At 40.0% G+C, this 26395-nt stretch overlaps 1 protein-coding gene across 14 annotated transcripts in view; it reads left to right on the top strand.

Moving 5' to 3' along the window:
• Positions 1 to 26395, top strand: part of TRPM3 (transient receptor potential cation channel subfamily M member 3) — an 832361-nt gene that overhangs the window by 721160 nt on the left and 84806 nt on the right. For 8 of the 14 annotated variants that reach the window (XM_024126887.2, XM_024126889.2, XM_028493881.1 and 5 more), the window contains 5 exons: positions 10120 to 10220; positions 11626 to 11760; positions 17564 to 17614; positions 25083 to 25118; positions 25277 to 25417. In XM_024126887.2, the coding sequence (XP_023982655.1) occupies positions 10120 to 10220; positions 11626 to 11760; positions 17564 to 17614; positions 25083 to 25118; positions 25277 to 25417 (464 nt within the window). The remainder of the gene's footprint in view (positions 1 to 10119; positions 10221 to 11625; positions 11761 to 17563; positions 17615 to 25082; positions 25119 to 25276; positions 25418 to 26395) is intronic. The other 6 variants (XM_024126890.2, XM_024126893.2, XM_024126885.2 and 3 more) reach the window with 1 other exon arrangement.

Here is a 26395-nt window from a genome sequence, read left to right on the forward strand (position 1 = left end):
CCAAAGGCTGAGCAGCATCATGTCTTCATTTTCTCGGGTGGTTTACATGGTATGTCCTGAAGAAAGAGGGATGGAATTTTTGAGGGTTAATACATTGTGTTCCGTTTAGTTCAACCAACAGTTCTTGACCCACAAGAGGGGCTCACAAAGTGTTTTGGACTGGAAATAAAAATTTGAATAAAATAGAATCTATTTGAGTATACTTTAAAAAGCTTTTTTCACTGTCATATCATAAATATAACAAGGTCATCTTGTTTCTGATCCCCCAAAGTAAGAAAATCTATTTTAAAAAAATAAGTTTAAAATGATTTTAGTAGTAAGTACTATGAATAACATTTAGTGAGTAGAGATCCTTCAAAATCAAGGTAAGAAAGAGTAGACAAATACTCAACACAGTTCTGCCCCTACCTTCTCCAATTTTTTTGGAAATATGTTCGTTTCATGACATGAAGCTACATGTTGACAAGATGTTTTCTAAAGTTCTTTATATGGGGAAGACAGCCATTTTCTGCTTTCTTGTTTTTTTTTTTACAACTTCCAGGAACCCTCTTAATTCCTTAAAAAATAAGTACTATAGTTCTGAAAATCTCAAAAAGCTTAGCTACATATTCTACTCACAAAATTTTGTAGCCTCCGTTTTCTGATCTGCAAACTGGGGATAAAGATATTCACTGTACAGATCTTTGTGAGCATTAAATGAGATAATACATGTAAAATGCCTAGCATGTAGTTGTATGTATGATGGCAATTATTTTTATTTTTCATTGGTGTCAGAGATACTGAATATTCTGCCTTTCTGACTACTCCTTTGTTTCTTTCATTAAACCCTCTTACTTCTTCACTCTGCCTCTGTCAAACTTTAAAAGTACCATAACTTTAAACAGCACATCTGCATGAATAACCTCCAGACTCACCTCCAACCCTAGCTTCCCTCCCTGCTCCCTTTTCTAACTGCCTACTGGATAACTCCATTGGTAGTCAAAGTCAATCAAATTAATTATCATAAAAATAAATATAAATAAATTAAAATAAATTCTTTGCCCAAAAAGCTGATTTCTACCATTTATGTTCATATAACAGCCATCCTTTTGGCTATCGAGGTTCAGAGCCTTCATCAAGTTCTTCCTTCCTTTGTTTGAGCAAATTCTTGCTAATTCTGGGCATTTTTACCACCATAATTTCCTTTATGTCTATCCCTTCTTTTCCCTCCTTGCTCAGTCAGCATCATTAGGCCTTCAGGACTTTTGATCTGAATTATTGCAATGGTAACCTCTTAAGGGATCTTCCTGCTTCTTGTTGAACATATTCCTATCCATCTTCTATGCTTCAGTTAGAGGAATACTACTAGTACAAAGATCTGATCAAAACACTGTTCTACCTACAAAATCCTTCAGGACTTCCAGTATAGACATGACAACATAAATTTATGATTTTCTTCCTAGAAAGCTTCAAAAATCAATGATGAAAAAGGAGGACAACAGCAAACAAACTCCATTTTTGGTAAACTAGGAAAAATTCCAAAATATTTGTATATGTGGGACATCTGTAGGAGGAAAGGGTGAAAGCTGAGGAGAGAGAAACCAGCAGTGATAGTCCTCAGAAAGCACCAACAAAAATGTAATTCCTAGATGTGAGGAACACCCTAAGGTACAAAGTTCTCTCCTTTGTCTGGAACAGCATGTGCAAGACCAAGAGGGAGTTGGATGGTGGCAGGAGACCCTCCTGTTCCTGACTTAGTACATATAAGTAGAGGAGGTGAGCCACATATGGAATTATTCAGATAAGCCATGTTTGCAGGAGAGAGTTTTCCTTCATGGTAGCTGGGAAGAAAACCTTCCAGCTGTGAGTAATAACTGGCCTGGAATGCTACCCTGCACCCATTATAACCCAACTCACTAAATGATAAATAATTAAAAAGGAATTAGCATACAGATTTATTCTAAGAAAAAAATAACAGAAGAGCAAAATGTATTCACAGAAGACTAATACTCTATAAAAATGTTTCCAGGGAACAGATGAACATTATGAGTAAGTACTTTACCATGAACTTTAAAAAAATTAAATCTCAGTGAAGCACCTATCTATGAGGAAATACTTCAGAGTTGGAATACCAAAATTCAGGTAAGAGTAGGTGAGGCAGCAAGAGGAGATAAAATGTGAATAGCACTCAGGAATAAAGTAAAGGGGGAAAAAAATAAAATTATCACAGAATTGCAGAAGAAATGGAAAATGGTACAAGATCAAATACACATTGTGAAAAACCCAGCACAGGACACAAAGAATAGAAATGAGGAAAATATTTATAAAAGATAGAAAAGAGATCCAACATAAACATACTTGGTGACTCCAAAGAAGACAACCAAAATAACGGATCAGAACAAATATTTTGAAATATAATTACATAATTTAAAAATATAATTTAAGAATTTTTTATTCAATTTTTTTAAAACTTTGACCTGGATATTGAAAGGGCCACGTTATGCTAGGAAAAAAATGGATTCAGAATCCTCAACACCCACACTTAAAATCCTAGTAAAGTTACTGAACGTCAAAGAAAAATAAAAGATACTTTGGGCCACCAGGAAAAGTAATCAAGTCTTTTATGAGGTGAAAATCAAACTGGCCTCAGACCTTCTTACAGTAACATTCAATGCCAGGAGTACATAGAGGAATAGATTTTATATTGAACCAATGTCATTCAACTACAATGACTACTGGAAAAGCAAAACAAAACAGTTTAAAGCAGTCTAGAACTCTGGCAGTATTGTTCCCTTAAGTTCCTCTTGAAAAAAACTACTGGAGAATTCAAGCTACCAACCAAGAGATGCTTGGTTGGTAAAATCACTAATTGTGAGCATTGATACTAGAATCTAATAGAACTAAGATTAAAAATAAAAATGGCAATTTGAGTAACAGAACAGAATATAAATGTTACTTGCCATTTACATAAAAACAAAAAAAAACTTACAGGACGGAAAAGGGTGAAGGTAAAGTTGGTAGGCTTTTTGCCCATTATTATATTTATGCCTTTTGCCTAAGGAACATAATTTAAGACACAATTCAAGTATTAGTAAAAGAAATATAAGCGTATTTGACAGCACAGAGTAAAACACTAAAAATACAATCTTACATTCTAAAATTGAATGGTGGAGGAAAGGGAGAAAGGGTACGTGTACTAATTTTATCATGATTGCAATAGAAAACTAATTAATGCTTGCTGTCTAGAGAAACATAATTAGGAGCCCATCCCAGACCAACTGAATCAGAATCACCATTTAAACAAGATCCCCAGGTAAATCATAGGCACATTAAAGTTTGAGAATTGGTACCATAACAAATTACCACAAACTTAGTGGCTTAAAATAACAAAAATTTACTCATAATTCTGGAGGTCAGAAGTCTAAAAATTAAGGTGTTAGCAGGGTTATATTCCTTCTAGAGGCTTCAGAGGAGAATCATGTCCTTGCCGTTTTCAGCTTCCAGAGGCTGCCTACATTCCTTGACTTGTGGCTCTTACCTTGAATCAATCCACCCTGTTGCTTTCATTTTCACAAGTCCTACTACTACTTTGATCCCCCTATGTTCCTCTTCTAAGGACTCTTGTGATTACATTGCATAAGGCCCATCAGATAATCCAGGGCAATCTCCCCATTTCAAAATCTTAATTACAGCAACAAAATTTTTCTGCCATATAAAGTAACAGCTTCACTGGTTCCCAGGATCAGGAACATTGACATCTTTGAGAGAAGGGGGCATCACTCAGCCTACCACAAACTCCATTTGTTCAAGTCTCCCTCATCCTTCCCCATCTCTCAGAAAATTCTACTTCCTCCTTAAAGTTGCTCTGACTTAACTGACAGGAAGTGCTCTAGACTTATTTGTATACCTTTTACAGAACATACCACTTTGTTCTTTGATACAGTGATTTGTACACTTGTCATATCTCTCCTTTTATTCCATTCCACCTCCATTGTTATTAGATCATAATTTCCTTGAGGGAAGAGTTAGGAGACATGCTTCCATTCCCGTACTCTGCTGACAGTGCACACACTGATTTCATCAAGGACTTGTTAATTGCCAAAGGCAGTGCACACTTTTGGGTTCATTTATTCATTCAACAAATAGTTATTAAACACCTATTATGTGCCAAGCACTGTTTTGGACTCTAAGAATACAACAGTGAATAAAGAAGACTCAGTCCCTGACCTTTTGCAGTTTACATTCTGGTGAAGGAAATAAATAATAAACTAATAGATGCATAAGCTGGTGCTCAGTAATGAGAAGAGTTGTGAAGAAGGAAGACCAGTCTTTTCACTTGCTCTCTTTGCAGAACTTGCCCTATTGACCATCCCCTCTTTCTTGAGAACCTCTCTTTCCATAGTTTAGGACACCGTGATCTCCAGTTCTCTTCCTATCTCTCTGTTTTTTGTGTGTGTGTGTGCTTTCTTTCTAAACATTTGCTTTACTTTCATACTTTTTATTTATTTATTTATTTATTTATTTATTTTAATTTTTTTTTTTTGTGGTATGCGGGCCTCCCTCTGTTGTGGCCTCTCCCGTTGCGGAGCACAGGCTCCGGACGCGCAGGCTCAGCGGCCATGGCTCACGGGCCCAGCCGCTCCGCGGCATGTGGGATCCTCCCAGACCAGGGCGCGAACCCGGTTCCCCTGCATTGGCAGGCGGACGCGCAACCACTGCGCCACCAGGGAAGCCCCATACTTTTTAAATATTGGTTTTTCAGTTACCCATCTTCTGCTCTCTTCTTCTTGTCACCTTCATGCTAATGTTTCCCAAATCTGTATCTCCAGGCCTGACCCCTCCCCTGCCGCAGACCTCAATATCTAGTGGCTTCTGGTCATTCCCACCTGGACGTACCACAGGCATTTAAGCTCAACATCTTAAAGAATGAAATTTTTCTGCCCCCAAATGCTTGTTTTATCTTGCATTGCCAATCTCAGTTGGGTTCCCAAGCTGGAGATGGGGGATCACATTTGACTTCTCTTGCTCCCCACTTTAAATCTCCCCCAAGGATATCAATTTTGCTTTCTTAATATCCCTCCATCAAAGCTGCTTCTTCAGGTTCTCATTATCCCTTTCCTAGAATGCTGCAAAACTTTCCTAACTGCTTCTCCAGTCCACTGCTCTTCCAATCCATCCTTCACACTGCTCTAGTGATTTTCCTAAGTCATAAATCTGACTGCGTTGTTTCTGAGACAGAGTCCTCCAGTAGTTTCTCCATGACTTCAGGATAAAACAAAACTCCTCCACATCATTTATAAGTCTTTCTATTCTAGCTTCATCTTTCTCTGCTTCTAACTCATACTATACCCCAAGCATTGAATCTTCAATGTCTCCCCATGAATTTTCCAAATTCACTGAGTTATTTAACTCCCCAATCTTTGCATACATGATTCCCTTTGCTAGAACACTTTTCTTCCTCTCATTTGTCTAGTGAACTAATCCCTTAAAACCAAGTGTGGCCATTACTTTTTCAGGGAAGAATACCTGCAGAAAGAGGAAATAATAAAACCATATTTTAATGTCTTATACCTACTTGTTTTCATTTCTATGTCAGGACCTTTGCACTTGATGTTTCCTCTTCCCAGAATGTTTTTCCCCCAATTCTTCACATGATGGCTTTTTCTAATCATTCAGGTCTCCGTTCAAGTGTTTCTCTTGGGCGGGTCTCCTGTTCACTCCTTTTAACAGAGCAGCTCCACCACCCTGATCATTATCAGTAACATCCTTAGACCTGTGCTTTCAAGGGCCTTCTCCATGGCCACCTGGGATCCCACACCAGCTAGGGCTGTAGTACCATATGGTGGGGAGGGCAGGGACTGAGCTGACACCAGGAGCTGCATAGACCCCAGACCCATTTCAATACTTCAGGGCATTTTTGAAACTTCCGTTTCCCACACGGGATGAACCAGATGCCCCAAAGTACTCCCAGACTTGTGCTATGAGGTTATCCAGTGGCTCCGTGTCCAGCTTTGGTTTCAGGAGGGCAGCCTGGCCGGCAGATCACTCCAGCTGACTGGCACAATACTTTTGTCCTGGGATCATATGAAATGGGTTGCCAGAATGTTACTGCCACTTTGATTTGGAATGACTCAAATTTTTCATATAGACACAGGCCCTATATATCCTGGGAATGACGTGGCTCCTTCATAGCACTTACACGTTCTGAAAGTGTACTGTTTATTAATTCATTTATTCATTTATTTTCTGAGTGCCACTCCTCCCCTAGTAGAAGTAAGTAGTAAGCCATGTGAAAAGAGTGACCTTAGATATCTTGTTCACCACCAGACATTCAGTGCTAAAACAGTTCCTGGCACCGAAGGTATTCAGTAAATATCTGTTGAGCAGATAAATGAATGATTGCATGAAATAGTGTATTTAATTACAGATCTCTCTCCTTTAGAATGTAAGCTCTCTAAAGACAAAGGATTTTGTCTTATCCACCTTGGTCTTCATACTGGCATAGTGCCTGCCATATGAGAAGGCATGAGGTCAATATCTTTTTTTTTCTTTTTTTTTTGGCGTTACGCGGGCCTCTCACTGTTGTGGCCTCTCCCGTTGCGGAGCACAGGCTCCGGACACGCAGGCCCAGCGGCCATGGCTCACGGGCCTAGCCGCTGCGCGGCATGTGGGATCTTCCCGGGCCGGGGCACGAACCCGTGTCCCCTACATCGGCAGGCGGACTCTCAACCACTGTGCCACCAGGGAAGCCCAGGTCAATATCTTTGAATGCATACATAAATAAATAAATGAGTGAATGAATGACCATATAATATCTAGACTCGAGGTTCTTAACCTTGTCTTCACAATTCTAACGTGTAAATGAGGTTAAGAACCTCTAGTTCTTAAAAGCTGTTAAGAACCTCTAGTTCTGTTAAGAAACTTTTAAAACTGCAGTGCTCAGGACCAGTTAAATCAGAATCTCTGAGGATACATCCCAGGCATGAGTATATTTTAAACTCTCCAGGAAATTTCAGTGTTCAACCACAGTTGAGAATAGGGTGACCAGCCATCCAGGTTTGTGCAGGACTGAGGGGTCTCCCAGGATTCAGAAATTTCAGTGCTAACACTGTGACTATACCAGGCAAACTAGAATGGTTGATTACCCTAGTTGAGAACCACTGATTCAAACTGTCACCCAGCACCAATCTTGAGTGATATATTTTCAATTTTTGAAAAGTCAAGACTCATCAGTTTCATGCTTTCATTTGACACTTACCTAATTACATTCAGGCAGTTCACGTTGACCTCAATGACTGCTTTCTGCTATGTGTTCTTGTTCAGATTTGTGTGGCTACTATTGACTTGGGTGACATACAAATTTGTGGCATACAAATGGCAAAGGGAATGATTAAACCATTACAGCAGGTCAGCAAGGACCAATAGGGCAGCTAAGCTTCCTTAACTGGAAGTTAGCATAAAGTGCTACCTTTCCAAATGCTACTCCATTGAGCCTTCACTTTTCATTCTCCTTCAAAATGTTGACAGTACGTTCTGACACGTTCTATTTATCGCTTAAGTACATCAGTTACCCTGGTATGAGCTTGCAGTCCCTGCTGTTACCTGAGGAGACAAGAAATACTCTTCTTAATGGAAAAATCCCTATGTAAACTGAATTAATATTTATCATTCCAATTAATTTAATTCCTAATTAATTTACTACAAGTATGTGATTTATACTGAACCCATCAATATCTGGACACCAGAATAGAAATGCTCTTTGACCTTTTGACCTATGAAGGGAACATAGCACCGCAGCTCTCTAGGGCCTTGTTATTCAAAGGGTGGCCCTAGATCATCAGCCTCAGCATTGCCTGGGAGCTTGTTAGAAATACAGACTCAGGTCCCACCCCAGACGTACTGAATCAGAATCTTTGGAGGTGGGGCCCAAGAATCTGTGTTTTAAAAATCTCTCTAGGGCTTCACTGGTGGTGCAGTGGTTGAGGGTCCGCATGCTGATGCATGGGACACAGGTTCATGCCCCGGTCCGGGAAGATCCCACATGCCGCGCAGTGGCTGGGCCGGTGAGCCATGGCCGCTGAGCCTGCGCGCCCGGAGCCTGTGCTCTGCAATGGGAGAGGCCACAGCAGTGACAGGCCCGTGTACCGCAAAAAAAAAAAAAAAAAAAAAAGCTCTCCAGGTTATTCTTATGCATGCTCAAATTTGAGAAGGGGTCATCTAGAGAACACTTCACTTACCTAATTCTTCACATCGTTATCTCAAAGCCCAGAGAGAAGAGGTAAGAGTAAGCAGAGGAAAGAAACATATGGCACAGTGGTCCCCAAACTCTGCTGCACATTGAAAACACCTGGAGATCTTAAAAACTATCTGCGCCTGGCTTGCCACCCAAGGCACCTTGATACGACTGGTTTGAGGTGCAACCTGGGCACAGGGATATTTTAAAAGCTTCCCAGGTGATTCTCATGTACAGCAGAGATTGGGAATCACTGATACAGCAGCCATATCCCCAGCTCCTTGCTTTGGGCTTCCACTGATGAAGAACCCAGAGGAATGGGTAGCATCAGCATTTTCTATCCCTCCTTCCTTCACAAACATCAGAATCAGCAGGGACAAAATGAAGGGAAAACTCACTGAGTCTGAATCTCACCTCTGGCATAATGAATGCTTATTCTGTTTACCCTCTGTTAGTAGCTGTTTGATCTTTAACCTCTCTGGACCTCAGTATCATCTGTCAAATGGAGACAGTAAGACCAAATTCCCAGGATTATTTGGGACATTACATATGATCACATGTGGATGTGCCTAATACTTTGCCATTCGAAAACATCTGATGCAGGAAAGAGTGTCATCTCTTTATCTTGCTCCCCTGGTGGTGGGACATCCAGCAGCATGAAGTCTGGCAAATATTTAGGGATGTCTCTTGCTCAATACACCAAGGATGTTGATGAATTGAAATAACCCTGTTCACGTGTGAGTTCATTTATAGAATCCCATTTCAGTCTCACATCTCAGCTGGGTAAACAGGATAACTTTTATTGTCCCCATTTTACAGATGATAAAACAGTGGCTTAGAGAGGTCCAGTGCCACACAGCAGTGAAATGGCAGACTCAGATCCTCTGACTGTAGCCCATTTTTCTCTTCATTCTCAATCTCACATCCCACTGCTTGGCAGGTTGCATTTATGGACAGGATACATTGATTTAGACCAGCTCTGTCCCAGTAAACCATCTCTGTGATGATGGAACTGTTCTGTACTTGCACTGTCCAACTCAAAGGCCACCAGCCACGTGCGACTATTGAGCACTTGAAATGTGGCTACTGTGAGTGAGGAATTAAAGTTTTCATTTAATTTTAATTAGTTTAGATTTAAATAGCCACATGTAGACAGTGCAGATCTAGCGACAGAGTCTGGAGAATAATGGGAAACTGAAAAATTGTTCAGTGGTTTCTACTCACAAATCAAAGTAAACCTCAGCCTCTTGTTTGCCTTTCTCTTAAAAGATCTTCTTAACTCTTTTTCAATAGAGTGTTAAAGCTGGCTCACTTTCTTGACAAGGGCACCATCACCATGCAATATATAATTCAAATGATGCCTTGAAACCAGTGGTTGGCCAGCAGAAACAAAATGTGTTGTAGAGCAGGCTTCTCAAACCTCAACATGTATAGGAATCACCTGGGATCTTGTTGAAATACAGATTCTGATTTAGTAGGTCTGGGGTAGGGCCTGGGATTCTGCCTTTCTAATAAGTGCCAGGTGATGCTGCTGCTGCTGCCCTGTGAACCACACCTTGACTAGCAAAGCTGTGGAGCAGCAGTCGGGTTAATATTGTCTCCCTTCACTCCTGGGGGCGTTTGGCAATGTCTGGAGATATTTTTGATTGTCATGGCTTGGTGGGGGAGGTGCTATTGGCATCTACTGGGTCCTGAGATGCTGCTAAATATTCTACAATATATAAGACATGATAATTATCCTGCTCAAAATGGCAATGGGGCCAAGTATGAGAACCCCTGCTGTACAGCCAAGTCTGCTCTCCAGGAAGAGGGGGTGGATGGGAGAGCGATGGAGTGGGTCTTCTTGGTATAATAACTGAGTGCTGTTTTCTCTCTCTCATTCTTCTTTCCTACTTATCTACACACAGGAGCCAATGCCTCGGCCCCAGACCAACTGAGCTTAGCTTTAGCGTGGAACAGAGTCGACATCGCCCGCAGCCAGATCTTTATTTATGGGCAACAGTGGCCGGTAGAGTATATGTCGTCACCCCTGAAAAGCCCGCTTGCGTGGGCAAGGGTATTTGTTTAAGGAATCTCTGAGAGCGGCTCAGGAAACCACTGCTTTTTCTTTAGGATAGAAACGTTCCTTTGTAGCTGTCCTCATTCTCAGCTCCCTTTCTTATATTTAGGAAAACACTGTCATCTGGTGGAAGATATGACAAAGCACAGCTCCAAATGTTCCAAACATTTCCATCTCTCTGAGTGGCCTTTGATAGCAATGTTTAGCTGCAACTAATGCCATTTCTTTTATATGCCTGAAAATATATATATAAGACAAAATTGTGTTAATTAAAACTAAGGAAGGAGCAGAGTTAGCAGTTTGTTTCTGGTTGTTCCGGAGGTTTCTGCTGCCGTGTGGTGGCACCCCATGCTGGTGTGGGGCTGGGTCGCACCTTCGGATACAGAATTAGGATACAGGCTTCCACGTGCCGGTGCCATCTGGTCCTGGAGGCTGAGCACAGGTCCTCCCTGAACCCAAGAACAATACAGAGGCAACCAAAGCTTTATATAACTGTTCTTGGTTTGTTTCCGTCAACTGGCTCTACCAAAAATAAAAGCTTGGAAAATTGGCCATTGGGTGGTGTATGCTTGTATGCCCAGGAGGCAGCCAACAGTCTGGGATTTGATTTCTGTGCCTGGAATCACTGCAGGACAACACCTTCATGTACAGGTCTTTTTTTAACCCTTCCTCTGCCCCAGAGAGCTTCTGCCTAGGATTGAAACTCTGGCTTCATTTAGTGCAAATGAATTGCTAGTGTGGAAAGGTTTGTCAAGGAATCTGGACACTGGGAAATTTTTGTGAAAGAAATTAAATAAAACCCTAGTAAACAGACCAAATGACCTAAATAGTTACTGGGCTTCCGTGTAGAAATGGGTGAGGTGAAGACAAGGTAGTAACACTTAACTGAAAAAAAAAAAAAAGAGCAGCCTCTTTCTGGTCTGTTTACTAGGATCCCTCCTCTCAGGTCAGCCAGGAGTCCAATTTAGAGCCTAAGGAAGATGACAATGAAGACAGTAAAGTACTCAGTTTGGCACTTCACTGGTTTTGTAGAAGTTTGGTCAGAGAGTTGGAAGAGGGAAAGCCTTGTAAACCCTTGCACCTTCTCAGAATCTAGAACAAAAAAAGAGATTCAAGGAAGAAATAGCTTTTGGAACTAGAGATCTTTGTGTTCTGTTTGCAAAGACAAGCCCCAAAACACAGGAGAGAGTGTGATTGTCCCAACAGTGGGGTTGGGAAACTCTTGCTAGCATGTTCTTGGGGGTGCTGAAGGTTTACCAGATGTCAAAGGCATCCATTTCTAAACTGTTCAGGAGAATGCCAGAGAACTACATCCTTAGACCCTGGGTCAGACTAACTCTGACTTGATTTGCAGGTGGGGTCTCTGGAGCAAGCCATGTTGGATGCCCTAGTTCTGGACAGAGTGGATTTTGTGAAATTACTCATAGAGAATGGAGTAAGCATGCACCGTTTTCTCACCATCTCCAGACTAGAGGAATTGTACAATACGGTAGGACCAAGCTAAGGCACATTTTATTTTCTCTACTTTTTTTGTTTGTTTGTTTTACTTTCTCCTGCCCCCCCCCATGTCTGTGAGTCCCTGCCCTCCCCTCCAAATGCATGGATCATTTTCCACAAATGCTCCCTTAGACCTGTATAGACAACAAACACCAAGTCACCAAGAATCCACTTGTTTTAACTGCTCAGTTGTCAGCATCTACGAAGCAGAAAGTTACGTGATCACCAAAAGGTAATGTTCTCAGGTTCTTACACAAAAGCATACGGCTCTGGAAATTAGAACACACTTTTTTCTGTAAGCCCAGAAGGTGTTGGAGGCAATCAGCAGAGGAGGATTGATTTAACTCCAAGCATCAAAGGAGACTGATTAACTATCCTGCACCATCTTGTTATCCTCAGAGCTATGAAGTTCATTCATTCCACTATAATAGGATAAAATGTAAAAACCTCTTGTTTGGAGTTACACAGAAAGATTTTTTTTGTTTTGTTTTATAATGATTTGTTAATTCATTCACTAGGGATACCAAGAAGTAATCAAAAGAAAACCTACTGTTTATGAAGTTGTTGAGAGTATCCAGTGAGTTAAGTACATCAGCTCTGAGCTGATACTAAAATACAATGAAGTTTAAAGAGTAGATATTGTTTTCCCCCATTTTAAAGATGAGGAAACTGAGGCCAAGAAGAGAATTGGCTTATTCAAGATCACAAAATTTCTAAGTAAAGAAAGAAGCCAGTACTGAACCAAAGCTTCTTTCTCAGAGACTGTTTTTCCCCTCATTTGTCACAGTGCCTCTTTGTCCCACCACCCACAGCACAAATGAGATGGAGCTTGTTGACCTGTCTCCAGCCAGTGATAGGTATTAGCTGGTGCCACCCTGGCTCTGTAACATTCCCACTGCTGGAAGTAGAAAACAAGTTAGCGGAATGACCCCACGTTTCTGTTTTCTCTGCAGATTTTTCTCAGTTCTGCATTCTAAGACTTTCAGTAATAATAGGCCAGAATGGCAGAATGGGAGACCCAGCCTCTATCCCCCCCGCTGCCCCCCGCCAAAGATCAACAATTAGACAGCTATCCACAGACAAAGACATCTCTAGGAGAGCTCAGGAGTTCAATTAAGAAACTTCAGCAAAACAGTGGAACAAAAAATATCTGAAAATAACCACACAAAAAGGAGAGGAAGAACAGCTTCATTGTGTCTGTATCACCCTGTTCCCTGAGGCCAGCACAGCTCTGTGCCAAGAGGAAGCTCCTCAGCTAGAAATAGTTCCCCTCACTAGAAAAGAGAGAACCAGTGAGCCTTTCAGGGCACTGCACAAAGGGCACACTTCGGTTTCACCCCGCCCAGAGACCTGCAAAGCTGAGACATACTGTGATAGCTAGGAACACAGTATCAGCCAGGCTGAAGGCTGAGTAACCACGGTTCCCAGGGACCTGCTCTGCAGAGGACCCTGGCATTTTTCACCAGTGAAGAAACCAATAGCCAGCACAGCTGCCACAGACCCCTGCAGATTTCACTGGCTTTTGCTCTACAGATATTTGCGTTCATAGACACCAGTCCCCCAAGCCCCTCACCACTCCCTCTCCCCTCACCCCTGCTGGCGCCTGGGGTCCACACCAGCAGCCAGCCCAGGCCTCTGTGGCTACACGATTGCAAGAACCCAGCCTAGACCCCCATGGCTGACCTTCACTGCTGTGCACACTGAAAGCTAGCACCTCTGGCTGTGCACCTGTACACTGCTGGCCTGACACACACTGCCACTGCTGTGGAAATGCAAGACCCTAGAACTGCAAGACCCTGCACCTACATGAGTACACTCCATCAGCCAAGGCTGCATGTGGACCAATAGCAAGTAAGGAGATTGAATCAGGAATCAAAAACCTCCCAACAAAGAAAAGCCCAGGACCAGATGGCTTCACAGGTAAATTCTACCAAACATTTAAAGAATTAACTCCAATTCTTCAAAAAAAATTGAAGAGGAGGGAATGTTCCCAGACTTATTTTAGGAGGCCAGCATTACCATAATAGCAAAGCCAGATAAGGACACTGCAAGAAAAGAAAACTACAGGTCAATATTCCTGATGAATATAGATGCAAAAATTCTCAACAAAATACTAGCAAACCAAATTGAAGCACATTAAAAAGATGGTATACCGTGATCAAGTGGGAGTCTTCCTAGATGCAAGGATGGTTCAACATATGCAAATTAATAAATGTGATACATCACATTAATAGAATGAAAGACAAAAATCATATGATCTTCTCAGTGGATGCAGAAAATATATTTGACAAAATTCAACATCCTTTCATGGTAAAAACTCTCAACAAATTGAGTATAAAAGTAACACACCTCAGTGTAATAAAGGCCATATATGACAAACCCATAGCTAACATCATACTTACTGGTGAAAGATTGAACGCTTTCCCTCTGAGATCAGGAACAGGAAAATTGTGCCACTCTTACCACTCCTATTCAACATGGTACTGGAAGTCGTAGCCAGAGAAATTAGGCCAAAAAAAAGGAGAAAAAGCAATAAAAAATTTTTATCCAAATTGAAAAGGAAGAAAGAAAATTGTCTCTGTTTGCTGATAACAGCATCTTGTATACAGAAAATCCTAAAGACTCTACCAAAAAACTATTAGAACTAATAAATTCAGTAAGTTTTAGTATACAGAAGCAACATACAAAAATCAATTGCATTTATGTATGCTAACAATGAACTATCTGAAAAAGAAATAAAGAAAACAATTCCATTTACAACAGCACCAAAAACAATAAAATACTTAGGAATAAACTTAACCGAAGAAGTGAAAGATCTATATATCAAAAACTATGACACTGATAAAAGAAATTGAAGAAGGCACAAATAAATGGAAAGATATCTCATGTTCATGAACTGGAAGTGTTAATATTGTTAAAATGTTCATGCTACCCAAAACCATCTATAGATTCAATGCAATTATGATGGCATTTTTCACAGAAATAGAAAAAAAAATTCCTAAAATTTGCATGGAACCACCAAAGACCCTGAATAGCCAAAGAAATCATGAGAAAGAAGAACAAAGGTGGAGACATCACATTTCTTGATTTCAAACTATATCACAAAGATACAGTAATCAAAATAGTATGGTATCAGCATAAAAACAGACACATAGACCAGTGGAACAGAATCAAGAGCCCAGCAATAAACTCATGCATATACAGTTAACTAATATTAGACAAGGGAACAAAATATAGGAAACAATATGGAGGTTCCTCCAAAATATTGGGGCCAAGGGGCGGGGGAAATGGGGAGATGTTGGCCAAAGGATACAAACTTTCAGTTATAAGATGAATATGTTTCAGGGATCTAATGTACAGCATTGTGACTGTAGTTAACAGTACTATATTGTATACTTGCAAGTTACTGTGAGATCAGAGCTTTAATGTTCTCACCATAACAACAACAAAATGTTATTAAGTGAGGTGAAGGATATGTTAACTAACCTTATTGTGGTAGACATTTCACAATATATATGAACATCAAATCATCACATTGTACACCTTAAACTTACACAATGTTACATGTCAATTTTATCTCAGTAAAACTGGGGAAAAAATAATAGTGGGGTTTTCAGTAAAATAAATAAATGAAAACACAGAGTTGAATGGCCTTCATATAAATTAGAGAATCAAGGGAGTAGAGTGATTTATTCCAATGATTGGAAAGAAGTAAGTAGGAAAGTTATACATCAAGAAAGGCCAATAGATTTCATCACTCCAGTCAAGTCTAATCAATGTTCCCTAGAGTACTCTGTTGAAAAGGATTATGGAACAGTGAGTGGCCTCAGTGATAAGAATAGCTAACATTTTCCTAGCACTATTTTAATAGTTTTATAAACATTTCATCATTTAATCCTCACAACAGCCCTACCAGATAAGTGGTAGTATTATCCTCATTTTATAGATAGTAAGACTGAGTCACAGTTAAGCAGCTTGCCCATGGTCACAGCTGGTAAGCAGCAGGGTCAGGTTTGGAGCCAGGCATTCTGACTCCAGAGTTTGCATGTTTAATCCCTACACAATACTTCATCCCTCAGTGGAAAAAGAGTTCTGATGAGTATGTCCACCTGAAGGGGCCAGTAGTTGAGGCAGTACACAGGGATTGTCTTGAATACTTGAATGTGTTCCAACAGTGCTTAAGGATTTGCCATCACTGTTCAAGATCTTCCAATACGGTCACCAGATTTAGCAAACAAAAATACAGAATTACCAGTTAGGTTTGAATTTCAGATAAAGAACAAATAATTTTTAGTGTGTCTCAAATATTGCACAAGACATACTTATACTCAAAATTATTCATTGTTATTGGTCAAAATGTACAAAATTCCAAATTTATTTATAAAATAAATGTCATGAGGATGTAATATACAGCACAGTGATTATAGTTAATAATATTGTATTGTATATTTGAAAGTTGCTAAGAGAGTAGATCTTTAAGGTCCATATCACAAGAAAAAAATCTAGGAACTATGTATGGTGACAGATATTAAATAGACTTATTGTAATGATCATTTTTCCATATATACAAATATCGAATCACTATGTTGTACACCTGGAACTAATATATGTCAATTATTCCTCAATTTAAAAAAGATGAGGAAACATAAAAGCAAAAGAAGCTGTAAATCAAAAGATTAAGAGATATAGTTACATTTAAAACTTTTAATTGGATACATAAAAAATACATGAATACTAAAAAGAAATACAAAATAGGCCATCAGGGCTTCCCTGGTGGCACAGTGGTTAAGAATCCACCTGCCAGTGCAGGGGACAGGGGTTCAATCCCTGGCCCAGGAAGATCCCACATGCTGTAGAACAACTAAGCCCGTGCACCACAACTACTGAGCCTGCGCTCTAGAGCCCGCGTGCCACAAGTACTGAAGCCGGCGCGCCTAGAGCCCATGCTCTGCAATAAGAGAAGCCACGACAATGAGAAGCCCGTGCACCGCAACAAAGAGTAGCCCCCGCTCGCTGCAACTAGAGAAAGCCTGCACACAGCAACAAAGACCCAACACAGCCAAAATTAAAAACAGATTAAAAAAAAAAAAGGCCGTCAATATGACAAATAAAGTTCAACATTAAGAATTAATAAAATGAATGAAAATTAAAACAAAATGAAGTCATTCATTGACTGTCTGGAATTCAGATTTAACTAGGCATCCTGTGTTTCATCTGATATTCCTGTTCCTGAAAGACAAGAGAATGGCAAACCACTTCACTTTATTCTTACCTTAAGCAAAGGTAAGGATCTTTTGCACAATGGCAGAGTTGAACAGTTGCGATGAAGACTGTATGGCCCACAAAGTGTGAGATATTAACCATCTGGCTATTTACAGAAAAAGTCTGCCAAACCCTGCTTTAGCCAGTTTCTCATTCATTATGGGTAATAAACAAGTTGCGATTGGCAGTGTGCCAAATTGTAGTTCTAACGCAGTAAACTGACCCTTTTGTCTCCCCCTGCTGCACAACTAGCCTCTTGAATGATGTTTTGGCCCAGCTGTCAACAGAGTTGATGGCCTTCTTTGCAAAGTTTGAATCTAGAACCTCAAATGCTTTTTCTTGAGGAGCCACAGTCCAAAAACCTGCCACTGTGTTTGTTTAGAAAAGACAGGTACAACTGAGCAACTAGAACAAGGTTCATCTTAATGAACTTCCCCTCCACCAGCCAGAACCCTTCCTTCCAGATCCTTGTTGCCTTGCCAATGAGAGCCTCTGACTAGCAAAACCATTTGATTCTTCTTTATTGTTTTCAGAGACATGGGCCCTCAAACACATTGTACCACTTGGTCAGGGATGTCAAAAAGGTAAGAACCCTCTCGACTGCAGGTCGGAGGCCCTGTCTTGACTGCTTCCTGTGATTAGAAAGTGCCTGTTTTGCATGAGCTGCCAGAGTATTCCTGTCCCTGCCAGACCCCTTGTTTCAGGACACAGTGTGCGTGTATGTCTTTTAACTTTGACATCTCTGCTTATGATGCAGCTGTGGTTTTATCGCCAGTCTCCATGGTTTTAGATGCTTTCATTGGACATAATGCTTTCGGTTAGTGGAACCCTAGGCTTTCCCCCAACGCCGTGTGGATTTATGCCATTACCTGTATTTTTCCATGTGCTCCTCACTATTTGGGGAACTCGTTTCCATGCTATCCAACTGACCGTGAAAGGTATATTTATTTACTAGCTCCTGATACAGTGTATCACTGCCACATCTAGCATGACACAGAGCATATACTAAGCGTAGCCCAAAAAGTCTCAGAGAAACAGAGACTACAACATATATATACATTCCATTCTGCTAACACTTTATTTTCTCCAATATATTTTTTCACATTCATCATCAAATTAGATGGGGAAAAAAGCCAGTTGGTTTGGATCTAGTAGATTTATGCCCAATTTAAAAATGAGGAGGTTGAAACACAAGGAGGTGAGAACTGTATTGAATGGTTAGTAAGGAGCTAGAATTAGAACTCAAATCCTTTAATAATCATAATCATAAGTAATGGTACCTAAGATTTAGTGATGACTAGATATGTGACACTAATCCTTCTATGTGTCTTAGCTCATTTCATCTTCACAACAAATATATGAAGTAGAGTTATTATTTTATTTTTTTTACTATATAGTGTTATTCCCATTTATAGATGAGAAAAATGAGGCAAAGGGAGGTTACAATTTAATCCTAACCAAGTGCTTGTTCTGCCCCATACAATCTCTTTCTGAGGTAGCTTCAGTTCTGAACTCTTGGCAGGGTTCCCAGAAAGTGATGTTTTAACACCAAAGGATAAAATAAATGGTGGCACTTCCCCTACCACATACACATGTACACACGCACACACATACACAGGTATACCCACCTACCAGTTGGTAGCAATTCTTTGCCGAAGTCCATAGGACATACTTGGAGAAAGCTACAAAGTGAGGTCAAAAGTAGAGTGTCGGGCTTCCCTCGTGGCACAGTAGAGTGCCATTCCTTCATCTCATAGGAAGTCATAGGCTAGAACTACCCTTTAGGTGTCCTGTAGCCACTTACTAATTTTTCCTTCGAAAGGCTCTGGGGCTGATTATAATATATCTATTAACCAGCTGGACCTTTGCTGATAATGAATAAAGAGTAATAAAAAACCTCCTTCTGTAGGCCCTTGGGAACTTTACTCCCGTCTCTGCACAACCTTACTGAAAAATATCTCATCCGTGTGAGTGAGTGAATCCTGTAATTCTTTCAAAGCAAGGGAAATAGATGCTATGCCATCTGTATATTTTACCAAGATCACACCTTTCCATGGTCTGCCTCATTTCAAGCCGTAAACATACCTGCCCTCAACAAACCCATTTCTCTTTTCCTCAAGTCTTCCTATTTTGTTTAATTTATCTTGGCATAAAATTGCCTGGAAACTAAACAGAAGTATCTCAGAAGATTAGATGTACACACCCAGCATGTATTCTTTGCCAAGGTACTTGTTGCTCATGTTCAAAACTCAAAATGTTTTGAGTTTTTCTAAAATAATAAGTAAAATATCCCCCTCACCTTAATCTAGTCTGTGTCACTGAAGGAATTATGATGCTTTCTGAAGAGACAGCTGTGTGCCTTTGTCCCTTAGTCCCAGCCACTGGGCAGGCCAAGCCTTCATATAAAGTCACTCATCTACCTCCATCACCAACTTTCTCAATGTCTTGCCTGATTTTCAAAGAGATTTTTGCAGTTAGATTTTAATGAATATAAATGATTGAAATCCCTCCTAATAGGTTGTCTTCCTCGTAGGACTTTGCTTTGCATATCATTTTCTTTTTTCGGAAGTTCCGTTAGCTGCCTCTTATATTTGCTTACATTTAGTGGAAGGCATGTAGAGTATTTTTAAGGTAGGGTTTTCTTTAACTTCTTAGCTAAAGGTATACCTCAAAAATAATATAGACTAACAAGACAGGACAGGATGGTAAGAATTTGGGAGGACTATCAGTTAGGAGCAGTTTTATTTTTCTTTCAAGTGTGATCCAAATACCAGAGCAAGAATATAGTTATACAAGGATTCATTTACTTACTAATTTAGTAACGGGAAGAAAATAACAAATCACTCAGGATAGTACTGAAATGGCTTAGGAAAAATTTATCCTTTTTCTTGAGAAAAGAGACTGCCAGTATGGTTGGGAGAAACAAAAGCCTATGTTTAGTTTCTTCCCTTGGGAAGAAATAGGGGCAGGAAATGCAGACTCCATTTATTTCTATGATAAAGGTGAGTGTCTGACTATTGGAGAGCAAGAAAGAGTAACAATGGTAGCCAAAGGAGCTGTAAGTGTCTATGTTTTATGGATGAAAGTAGCTAAAAATGAGGGGTTTTTGTTTGTGTTTTTTTAAGAAGTGAATGAGAGAGAAATTAGTATTGGTAAGCATCTTCCTCAGATGGTTCCAGATGACTTCCATCAACTTATGCCAATAAGATATGCAAAATCTACAAAAACTAGGTTTAAAATGCTAAGAAAATCTTGGGCAGTTTAAACAGTTTTCAAAATTAAGGAACATAATAATTAGCATGTGCTTTGTGCTTTATGATTATAGGACTTTATGTACATATTAATTGATTTAATCTATGACAAAAATTAATCAGTAAGTGATAAGCCCTAGTATGAAATGAATGCTGTTCAAAAATTAGAAACACAGTTCGGGACCTTAAACGTAGTGTTTTATAATATGTCTGTAAAATAAAGTGTAAATAACTTATGAACCCAGAGAATGCATTTAGGAATTATCAAACCATCGTTAAGTTAACCAGCATATCTCTAAGTCCAACTATCCTTTGAACCAACAGAACTGAATGTGGAGAATTACTCCCAAGCTAGTTTCAAAATCTTAAATTATTTATATCAAGGGAGCAATCTAGGAGCAATGAGGTAGAGTTAGTATCAATCAGAAATTTAAAATATCAGCCAACCCAGTTCCCTGAACCTTTCTCGTGCATAAATCCATTGGATGTACCAATACTCTCATATTAAACCAGAGTGGCCTGAGTCTGTCCGCTTTTCCATGAAATCTAACTTGCCATTTTAGTAGCTAACTGTCTGCTCAATTTGTGCCTCTGTATGTTTTAAAGTAGTAGTTTTTCTTTCTTAAATTAAATGTACTAATACTTCAGATTGCCTCAATTATCCCTCCCCACCAAAGAAGGGTGATATTTGAGTATTATGTAAGAGTAGTGGTGAAATTATGATAACTTAAAATTCATTTATATGGGAATCAAGACCCAGAGCTTTGCCGAATTTTAAAAAGCATTTCGGACACACTTTGGGGAAAGAAAGGACATTTTCATAACTCCATCTGCTGAATTCATGCAAATTTGCAAAAGCATTCTTAATTTTTAAAAGATTGGTTGCCCAGTCTCCTGCCATGCCAAACACTGAGGGAATGTCCTCTTTTCCCATGAATTTTCACCAGGTTGGTCTTTTCCCCACTCTCCCTTGGTAAATCTGACAACCAGCTATCATTTTATACCTTGCATACGTCAGAAGGAAACAGTATTCTTTGAAGGCTTGTTATGAGTTTCAAAGAAAAAAAAAAAGTTTCCTAAACAGCTGAAATCTGATAGTGATATCATGAGCTGACATCTGAAAAACAGAGTGCATTTAGAAGAGCAGATCTAATAAGTGAATTTAAGTTATTCTTTTAATTAAAAGACATCCTTAGGCATGGCATGGATTAAAATTTAGCCTCAGAGTATATCTCATGGCATGAAAAAAAAGGAGACAATATTTTCAAGTTGTAAAAATTTACCTACCCATGGATCCAAGCCTCTCTCTTTTACTCTGTGGATCAAATTATTTGAATCCTGTGGCTTGCTATGTGTTGTTAAGGCATGAAATGGGAAATAAGTGATCAGACTTTACCAGTTACCAAAGTAATTACCAAAAAGGGGAGCAGGGAATAACAGAAACAGCAGGCAGAATGAATATTACTCCAGTATATTGACTTCCTATTCGAAAAGGAGCCAAGCAAAGGAAGACTCCTCCAGAGGTTTTTGGACATTACCTGTGGAACATGAGGAGGCATTTTTCTCTGCTTTTTTTTAAAGGAGGTGGATGTTATGAGCACAAGCCCATCCCTGTCTAACCCTTTACCCTCCCTTTTCTCTAAGCCTCCATCTCTACTAACCAAATTCCAGCAGATTATTAGAAACTGCATCAGCTCTGGAAGCTCTGGACAGGGGTCTTTGCCCAGTGACCTGGCAGCTTAGAAATAAGAGCAGCCTTCCAGGTAGTGATCAAACAACTGGACCTTTAGAAACAGACAGGATCTTAGAAGTAACTATGTCCACATTGCCTGTTTTCAGAGCATGAATTGAAGTACAGAGAGAGAACCCTCATTGCCTTGTATTAGGTGACCATCGCCCCCTTGTAGTCAAACAGAAATCAGGCCAGTTCCTTTCAGGCCATCTCTCAAAGCTCAGTAACCCAGAATGGTCACAGAATCTTTTCTCCTACTTCAGACCAGATCATACAAAAATCACTCCAAAATAATCAAGCTTTATATAAGAAATTTCTAGGAAAAGAAGATTCCAGCACCTTCTTTGGTAATATGTAAGCCTATCAGCCCTTTATGAATTTGCATATAATTTTGCAAAACAGTGTTGCCAATGTTTGCAGAACATTTGCAAAAAGTATTGCCCCTCTAAAATTTTTGTTTATTTTGAATTTTCCTATTATCACTTTCCTGACAACCCACTCTTACAGAGACCTCAAAAGCATAAATATTGCCATTCAATATTGGTCTTCAGGCAATATTGGTTCTTGTTCTTAGAATTCAAACTGATGTTCACACATAGGTTTCTCCAAAGGAAATATACAGGTGTTAGGCTCACTATTACCCACATTTTAAATTTGGAAAATTGTTACAAGACTAAAAATAGGCACAAATTCATAGACCCACTATGATTGTTGTTCAGTAGCATCACAATAAACCTTTTGGGGATTTTTCTGAAACCTGGTACTTGAGCATTACAGACCATAAAGGGCATGGAGTTCAGCCCCTTTTACTGGGAAGAAAACTGAGGCCTTGAGGGAAAGTGGATGATTTGTGAAGGTGGACAGAGTCCAGAGCAACTGACTCGCAGCCAGTGCTCTTTGCCCTGCCAGCTTCACAGTGCCAAGGAAGATAGCACAGATGGGGTGAGCCTCCTCTGGAGGTCATCTGTGTAGGAGCCAAATGCACAGGAGATGAGGCTGACCCAGATGTGCCCAGAGAAGCTCTGGGGTTCTTCTACTCTTGAAATAATAGCCTCGCCTAACCGTCCAGTAAGAGCCAGACAATACAGAAAGTGCAGTCTTGTTAACCTGCCCAAAATAATGGAGGAAAAGTGTTACACAGGTAATATTTTTAGATTCAGTTTAATGTTTGTGGAAAGGACAATACATAAAAAGTTACTACCTTAAAATAAATCTTCTCTAAGTTCCCTTTTAAAGAAGGCAGATAATTGGTCTTTCTTGATAACCTGAGGATAGCTGGGGCTTTCCCACCCAGGAGTGACTCATAAACTGTAACTAGTTAGTTGTTACTGAGAACATAATACTGAAGAACCCCAAACTGAGACTTGATTCCAAATACATTGATTAATTTCAGTGTTTTACTTATTCACATTTTTGACCAAAAAAAAAATATTGAATGCCTACCATACACCAGGCATTGGGAATACAAAGATAAATAAAACAATTAAAAATATGAAGTTATAGGTTTGATGGCAGGATACAGTGGGCCACCTGTAATCCTGAATCCCTTTCAAGTGATTGCTGTTGACCATAGGAAAGCTGATAAGGATAACTGAAAACCTACCTTCGGTTAATAAAACTACATAAGCTAATTTCCTAGCAATAATGATATCTTCATACACTATGAATTTCCCAATTCTGCTGTGTAATCCCACCTGAACTTTACTTAGTAGACCTCAGAATCACCTGGACAGCTCATAAAGTGCATAGAGTCTCATACTCGAAGCAGGATAGGGTCCAGAGCTTTGCATTGTCACCAAGTTCATCAGATGATTCAGATGCCACAAAGTTGGAAAACCACCACTATTATGAGCCACTTCTGTGAAGTGGCAGGAATCTCACACAGCATCCTGGATGGATCCTCCATTAAAGACAAACCCCAAAGTGGACAAAGCCCTCAGGCCCCTCCAAAATGTATCTAAGAATGCAGTGTGCCAGGCTTCCAACACGGTGTGGTACCCCTGCCATTCATGGTATAGAGCACACTTCTGCATCAGGAAACTAAACCAGACAGTGAGACTTGATCGGTTGTACCCCTTGGAACTCACTGTGAGTTCAGAATTTCCCACAAACAGAACTAATTCTTCCTTGACCTAACAAAACAAGGATTTTGGGCTTCCCTGGTGGCGCAGTTGTTGCGCGTCCGCCTGCCGATGCAGGGGAACCGGGTTCGCGCCCCGGTCTGGGAGGATCCCACGTGCCGGGGAGCGGCTGGGCCCGTGAGCCATGGCCGCTGACCCTGCCCGTCCGGAGCCTGTGGTCCGCAACGGGAGAGGCCGCAGCAGAGGGAGGCCCGCATACCACAAAAAAAAAAAAAAAAAAAAAAAAAAAAAAAAAAAACAAGGATTTTTCTCAGACCCTATAGAGCTCCCTTTTGAAGTAGAAACCAGTAATGAGCAGATAATAATAAAAACTCTTGTTTTTGCATCTATATGTACAACATTAAACTTATACCATAGCTCTAGGTCCTTAAGAAGCACTATTCTCTGAAAGAAAATATGAAAAACCTCTTTAATTCTGAGAAAATAAATATGCCGTTGATAAAACTTCTCTTATTTCACCCCTCTTTCTCTTTAAACACAGGGGATGTTCATAAAGGACTTTGTCATGACATCCATCCTGCTCTCCTTTTATTAAAAAGGTGCCAATTTTTAAAAAAAGTTTAGTAGAAGTTTTGTATAAAGGATATTTGAGCTCTCAGCATATTTCACCTGATGCAGTCCCTGGTAATCACAATCATCTTCTGGAAGGAGTCTTCATTTAGTGAGTGTGAAGAAATAAATGATCAGCAAGAGGACAGTAACAGGCCTGGGTCAGAGGCAGAGCAGCGAGGGGGTCCAGGGGGAGTATCTGGGGAACATAGTTCCTAGTGGCTGGGAGTGGTAGACTTTGCCATGTCTAGCCTTGTGTTTCTTTCTGCTACACTGGTGTTTTTTTCTCCCCAGCTGAAGACTTGAATAAATATTTTGATTTTCTGTTATTGCCGACGATTACTGCATCTTCTTATTTAACTTATGTCTTCTTTCCAAGCGAGAATATCCAGGTTTCGGTTGGATCTATTTTAAGGTGAATTGATTAACCAGAATAATAATACATTCATATGTTTCTTTTTTAATTATTATTATTATTTTACTCTAAAATAGTTACAGAACACATGGAATAGAATCCCTAGTAAACCACGCTGTCTTTTGGATGTGTCTGTTTGTTCTGTTCTTCCCTGATAGGGGAACCTGCCCCCAGACTACAGAATCAGCCTGATAGACATCGGCCTGGTGATCGAGTACCTGATGGGAGGGGCTTATCGCTGCAACTACACGCGCAAGCGCTTCCGGACGCTCTACCACAATCTCTTTGGCCCCAAGAGGGTGAGGCTGGCAGCAAATTACATTTCCTGGACTCTGGGGAGGACTAGTGTGCGGTAGATTTGGAGTGTGGCTGCTTTTTCATCTCCAAGGGGGAGATCAGATGACAAGGCAATTGCCCTGCCTCTTCTTCCCTCTGCCATCAAATTTGTTTAAAAAAGAAAAAAGAAAAAAAGGAATATACTGGGTGTTACACTTCTTTCTTTTCCTCACTAGATCCAATTCAAACCAGAAACTGGCATTGAAAGTGAACCTTTTTTAGCTTTTCTACATGCTATGAATTGAGATGACATGTTCAACTTCTAAATAAGTCATTTTGTATATTAAAAAAGTAATTTTTCTCATTTAAAAAAAGTGAACCTAAATGATCAGAGAATAGTAATTATATTCAAATAATCTTATTATCTACCTCATCAGTTTTCAAGATTTTTGGTCTTGGGATCTATTTATACCTTTAAAAATTATTGAGGACCCCCCCAAAGCTTTTTATCTATATGAGTTCCATCTTGTTCTATAATTTGCTGAGTTGCCTTCTCTTCCGTCTTGGTCTGTGCCTGTTTTGCGCATCCCCAGCATCACCAGTGGTGCTACTGTGTGTGCTTACACTTTCCATGCCACTGAGTGCCTTTTGCCGTCAGCACATGCCCCTCTGGTCCCACTCACCCTTGCTCTACTGGACAGCAGCAAAGAGAGATAGCCAGTGTGAAGCATCTCAACATATAGTATTTCTGAATAATATCCCAAGTCTCCAGATAATAGAGGTCTTTCAGAGGTTTGGGAAACATCTCATAGTTTGACTGAATGTCTCATTGTTCATTCAAGTGTTTGACGTCATGGAGAGGTCGGCCTAGCGGGATGGTTTTAGGATGATGGAAGAAATCTTGGTCCACAAAAGAGATTATAAACCTGCAGGCTCTACCCTTGGGCAATCTCATTATGCCTCTCCAGTTTCCTCATTTTCTGTAATTCACCAAAATCACT

The sequence above is a fragment of the Physeter macrocephalus genome, chromosome 9 (genome assembly GCF_002837175.3).
Source record: "Physeter macrocephalus isolate SW-GA chromosome 9, ASM283717v5, whole genome shotgun sequence".
Lineage (NCBI taxonomy): Eukaryota > Metazoa > Chordata > Mammalia > Artiodactyla > Physeteridae > Physeter > Physeter macrocephalus.